The 6,000-nt window shown below is 44.7% G+C and overlaps 1 protein-coding gene across 28 annotated transcripts in view; it reads left to right on the forward strand.

Annotated features, from left to right (window-relative positions):
- Positions 1 to 4,904, forward strand: part of Patronin (patronin) — a 282,903-nt gene extending 277,999 nt beyond the window's left edge. For all 28 annotated transcript variants that reach the window (XM_065221870.1, XM_065221881.1, XM_065221891.1 and 25 more), the window contains one exon: positions 2,705 to 4,904. In XM_065221870.1, the coding sequence (XP_065077942.1) occupies positions 2,705 to 2,849 (145 nt within the window). In that variant the 3' untranslated portion in view covers positions 2,850 to 4,904. The remainder of the gene's footprint in view (positions 1 to 2,704) is intronic.
- Positions 4,905 to 6,000: the final 1,096 nt, after the last annotated feature.

The raw sequence follows: 6,000 nt of genomic DNA on the forward strand, positions 1-6,000 counted from the left end.
ACCGTAGATGGTACGCAACACCTTCCATTCGAAAACACCAAGCGCGTTGGTCCTCCACGAGCATAGTCCAGGTCTCGTGGCCGTAGAGGACCAACGGTCTAATCAGCGACTTGTACACAGTCAACTTCGTGCGGCGGCGAATTTTATTCGACCGGAGCGTCTTCTGGAGTCCAAAGTAGGCACGATTCCCTGCCATAATGCGTCTTTGAATTACTCTGCTGGTATTATTTTCGGCGGTCACCAGTGAGCCCAAATACACGAACTCCTCGATTTCGTCACCGTCAATCTGAACTCGGGGTTGGAGGCTAACATTGTCTTCCCTAGATCCTCTTCCTCTCATATATTTTGTCTATGATGCGTTGATGGCAAGTCCAATCCGCCTAGCTTCAGCCTTCAGTCTGATGTACGTTTCAGCCATCGTCTCAAAGTTCCGTGCCATGATGTCAATGTCATCAGCGAAGCCAAAAAGCTGGATGGACTTCCTGAAGATCGTGCCACCCGTGTCTATCCCAGCTCTTCTGATCACACCTTCTAACGCGATGTTAAATAGCAGACACGAAAGTCCATCGTCTTGCCGTACTCGTGCATAATCTGCCATAGCTGATCTCGATCGATTGTGTCGTATGCGGATTTGAAATCGATGAACAAATGATGTGTGGGCACGTTGTATTCGCGGCATTTCTACAGAACCTGCCGAATCGCGAAAATTTGGTCCGTGGTAGCGCGGGCAACCATGAATCCCGCCTGGTATTGTCCCACGAACTCTCTTGCTAATGGTGACAGGCGGCGGCATAGAATTTGGGAGAGTACCTTGTAGGTGGCGCTCAGCAGTGTGATCGCGCGGTAGTTGCAGCATTCCAACTTGTCGCCTTTTTTGTATATTGGGCATACGACACCTTCCAGCCACTCCTCCGGTAATATTTCCTCCTCCCAAATCTTGGCAATTACCCAGTGCAGCGCTCTAGCCAGTGCTTCACCACCGTATTTTAATAGCTCACTTGGTAGTTGATCTACACCAGTTGCTTTGTTGTTCTTCAGCCGACCGATCTCCTCCTCAACTTCTTGAAGATCAGGGGCCTTCTTCTGCGTCGTCTTCTGCGCGTGCTCCAAGGTCTGTTGCCGTGCCACCTTCGTTTTCTGCTGCTTCACCGTTGAGGTGCTCGTTATAGTACTGCTTCCACCTTTCAATCACTCGTTCGTGAGAAGGTTACCGTCCAAGTCCTTGCACATATCGGCTTGCGGCACGTAGCCTTTGCGCGAACTATTTAGCTTCTCGTAGAACTTCCGTGTGTCGTTTACGCGGTACAGATTTTCCATCGCCTCGCGATCTCGGTCTTCCTGCTGACGCTTCTTCCTTCGGAAAACTGAGCTTTGTCTGTTCCGCGCTTGTCTGTATTGCTCCAAATTCAATATCGTGCGGTGTTGCAGCATTCTCGCCCGTGCTGGATTCTTCTCCTCTACTAACAGTTTGCATTCGCCGTCAAACCAGTCATTTCTTCGGTCCGGGATCACAGTACCTAGTGCCGCTGCAGCAGTACTACCTATGGCGGAACGGATGTCCCTCCAGCCATCTTCAAAGGAAGCTCTTCCGTGGGTAGTGCAACTTCCAGCTGCTGCACGTAGTCCCGGGCAACTCCGGCGTCCCGTAATTGCTCAATGCTGGGTCGGGTCGTTCGACTTCGACGGGTGTCAAGCTCATCCCACACCTGCCCAACATCATCCGGTCGACTCTCCACTAATGAGAGCTAAATATGAGAGCGAGATAAAAATAGAAAATCGTCAGTCGGATCGGATGATATCGAGCGGATAGCTTAATGCAAAAACAGCTCGTTGAAGAGGTGAGTCTCGTTCCACCCCATCACTGGTTGTCAAGGTGATCACGCCGTCCGCTGCGAGGAAAATGTTTCTGCCCGACGGCAGAGAGAAAAATTCCACCTTTTACCGCTGACTTCCTGCTTGCCATGTCTGCCGAAGCGGAAATGAGCAGAGGCAGTAGTACTAGTGAAATTACGTTGTTATTCTAATTTACGTATTCACGTTTTTCAACTAGTCTACAGAATACCCTTTTCGAGTTCATTTTTGATTGAATTGAAAAAAAATGTGATACCCTACCTAACTACTAATAACTTAACCTAATTAGCAAGATCGCGTATGATCTGGTGATTTAATCGCAGACAGACGTCTCTGAACCTTTCCAGGCTGTGCGTACTCCGTTCCTTTAGTGTCTCAAGACCAGCCAGGTGGTGGATCTCAGAATTTCGAATCCGCGGTGGACTCTTCAGGATCATCCTAAGGATCTTGTTCTGGATCCTTTGGAGCTTGAGATGATGACACGGATCATTCGACCCTTATAGATGATGGCAGTGTCATCCGCAAACATTGACAAAATACCACCACCCGGAAGGGGAGGAATATCTGACGTGAAGATGTAGAAGAGGACTGGGGAACCCCAGCACCAACGTTGAATGTATCAGAAGGTGATTTGTTCAAGAAAACCTGGAATGATCTGCCCGACAAGTAGTTTTTGTTTATCTTAAACAATGTTTCCAATCTAATTTTCGCCCAAAATGCTGGACTGTTATGCCACACAGGGCATCATGAAACATTTAAAGGAATGTGGGTTTGACTGTAGTTCTCGCCACATCCATTTCGCGTAACGGCATGTACTCATAAGATCCATTTGCTTCTTCTCCCCTCCCCGTAGATACAACTCCGGCGGCAAGTGCTTCTCGCAAGTGCACACCAAACACCTCACCGTGACGATCGACGCGTTCACGATACACAACTCCCTGTGGCAAGGCAAGAAGGCGAACCTCCCCAGCAAAAAGGACATGACACTGGTCATTTGAAGCGCTGGCCCACTGATGATGAAGACGATACACCGTTACCTTTTATGGTAGGTAGATAGCCTCCTCGACGAGATCATCTCGGCTAGAATCGATCGATCGAGAGGGAGAGAGAGAGAGGTGTCTAATGGTGGTTCGAAAAATTCCTATCACTACACCCCATTTATCTAACACTGTGTCAAATCAAGACGATCGCTCTAACAACAACAACAAAACAAACAAAACAGGAAAGGGACAGTATTTTTTCCTCCTCACACACTAGTGTCGTGCGTGTACCTATGTCTTTTTTATCGTGTTATTTAATTCAGAGAAATTAAAACTAAAACAACGGCAAAAGCCAGGATGACCAGATGAATTGAGGCCAATGAAAAAGCTGTGCTCTTGTGAATGTAATTCAATTGCAGGATAATTAGTGCTACGCGAGAAGAATTGATTGTTTCTAGCGAGACTTAGTTAAAGCAAAATTTCGACAGCTATTACCTTTCCGTTTGTTGCTTAGAAGGAAACTTAACAAAAGCACTAAATCATTTGTTTGCCTTCTTGTTTCTTTGTAAAAAGGTATCTTTTTTCCGAAGTTGCAAACACAAACTCTAACCAATTTCTGCATGCTTACTAGGGAACCTCAAAATAACGACTGTTGTACATAGCTATATATATATATACCTAATATGAATAATTAACGATTAGTTAGCGCTCTCTTCCCAAATAAGGTTAAAAAAAAGTTATGTTCATACAAATTAAAATGACAAACAAGTCACTTTTAGAACGGTTCAAAACAATCATCGCAAACAAAAGAAAGTTCAGTTTTGTTACTACTATTGATTGCACGAATAAACGTAGCGAGTAATGTTTTTCTTCGGTGTCTAACAAACCCATCATCTATCGCGTATCTGTTCTTAGAGCAAATGAACTGCCTTCGAATGCCCCTTTCCTGATCTACTCATCGTCCTAATCCAATTCCTTTCTAGAAAATAATAGGAGTTACTCCCAAACAGAAGCCAACCATAATAATTCAATACAATAAAACACACACACACAAGTACTGAAGAAGGTAACTAAATAACTAAACAATTTAACCTAGGAAATTGAAGAAAATAGTAAATAGTGATAAGAATTAATTTATTTCATCCCGTGTTTCACCCCCCGTCTAATCGTATAATTCGAACTTGCATAGCGTTGTTTTCAATTTTATTGTTTTATTCTATTTTTTCTTACTGGGAATCTAACGAAATCCTAATTTATTCACTCAAGACCCCTTGGATCTAATTTTTCGTTCGTTTTAACAACACCAGCGCAGATGGTAACTCTGCAACTAGGGAAATGTATTAAAGGTAATCAATTTGAGCGCAAGTAAACCGGAGAGAGAAAGTGAAAAAAAAAACAAACGAGGAAAAAGTCCATTAGTTGTGTAAGTTGATGTTTGCGGTGTGGTGAAAGGAGAGAACACCACATCGAAGCCGCCCTCCCCCACCCCGATGATGCCGCCTTCCCCTAGCTCCCATCTCAGGCGGGCGAATAAAGACTTTTTTTGAACGAGAGCGGACGTTTTTTACCGATAGATTTTAGGATTCTAATTCGTTTTTTTTTTGTGTCAAGCGACAAAGCAACTCACACACAACCCGTGTCTAATCATTATTTTTTAAATAATCATAACGAAGTAATACTTGGTAGGATTATAATTTGTGGTTAACGCTTAATCGAAAGAAAGAGGGGATGTGCTGGAAGCGAGCTAATTAGGGAGCATTTGTGCAAAATAACTAAAGAAATAAAGATGAAAAGATTAACTTATTGCTAAATCAAATCAAATGACAGAAAGGGTTGATAACTATAAAAACAAAGAATGGTTATTGATTAACTATTTAGGGCTGTATGCCGAGCATAAAAGCATGAAAACAAACAAAAAATCCATATTTGACTCCTAACTGACTTATGTTAACGTGTACCAACTGCTGGTGGACTTCAACTCCATTTAATTAACTAGGAATTATTAAAAAAAAAACCTCTCTTCTTTTTGTACATCATCCCGTGTATTATTCTGATGAAAAAAAAAAAAACAAACAACAACAAATAAGAAAAAAAATGGAACAAACCAAGTTAATGAACGAAAAACCAATTTTATTTAAGGATCTAAAATATAATCGTTTTTATTAACAAACTTGCAGGCGGTGGTGATTGATCCGAACATCCTTGAACGCGCTGTGGTAGACTTGAAACTTGAGATATCTAGCGATGCTCTTAATCGCTTTTCTCTATTGCTAATAACTCGGCTGGATTCAAATATCTCGGTGCGTTTGCTGTTGACAAGCCAAATCATAACCTTTCACAGCACTGTATTGGAAACATTTCGGAAACATCTGTACCGGAGTGGCCAGGGTCCACTGGCATGGAGAGAAGAGTTGGCGATCAAACGTCGTCAAAATAGATAAGCGGATGTAGCTTTCAGACGTTCTGTTGCAGAGCTTCTCGGGTCGGTTTATCCGGGGCACGTTCATCGCTTTACGGACGGATCGCGGTCGCGGGCTGGAGTTGGACTCGAAGTGGCAGGACCGAACACTGCGACGAGTCAAAGTCTACCGGAGAAGTGTTCCGCCTTTTCCGCTGAAGCCGCAGCTATTCTAGACGCAGCCATCACTCCGGCAGATCAACCGATCCTCGTGTTAACTGACTCACATAGCGTCATCGAAGCAATGGAAGCCGAAGCCCCGAGCCACCAATGGATACAAGCCATTACACAGTACGCCCCACCATCAACCGTCTTTACGTGGATCCCCGGACACTGCGGTGCTCCCGGAAACGAGACTGCGGACAGACTGGCGGGATCTGGTGCATCCCGTCCCCGCTACACCAGGAACGTACCCCTCCTAGACGTCAGGCGTTGGATTGTGAATACTCCCCCCTATTCTGCGAGTCACGTGACTTTCTCTCACTGGTGAGGTGACAATAGTCACCTCGTGTGAGGTGACTCTCCATTTGATTTACATGGAGAGTCACCTCACACGAGGTGACAATTGTCACCTCACCGGTGACAGAGAGTCACGTGACTCGCAGAATAAGGGGGACTATTATGGATGCCTGGCAGCAGGAATAGTTCCAGTCGCGGACCACTTTCCTGAGGAAGATCAAGGAAACCGTACGCTCCTGGTTGGACAGCCAA

This window comes from Ochlerotatus camptorhynchus, unplaced genomic scaffold (genome assembly GCF_037179485.1).
Source record: "Ochlerotatus camptorhynchus isolate MF236.1 unplaced genomic scaffold, CSIRO-AGI_Acam_v1.1 ptg000150l, whole genome shotgun sequence".
NCBI classification, from domain to species: Eukaryota; Metazoa; Arthropoda; class Insecta; order Diptera; family Culicidae; genus Ochlerotatus; species Ochlerotatus camptorhynchus.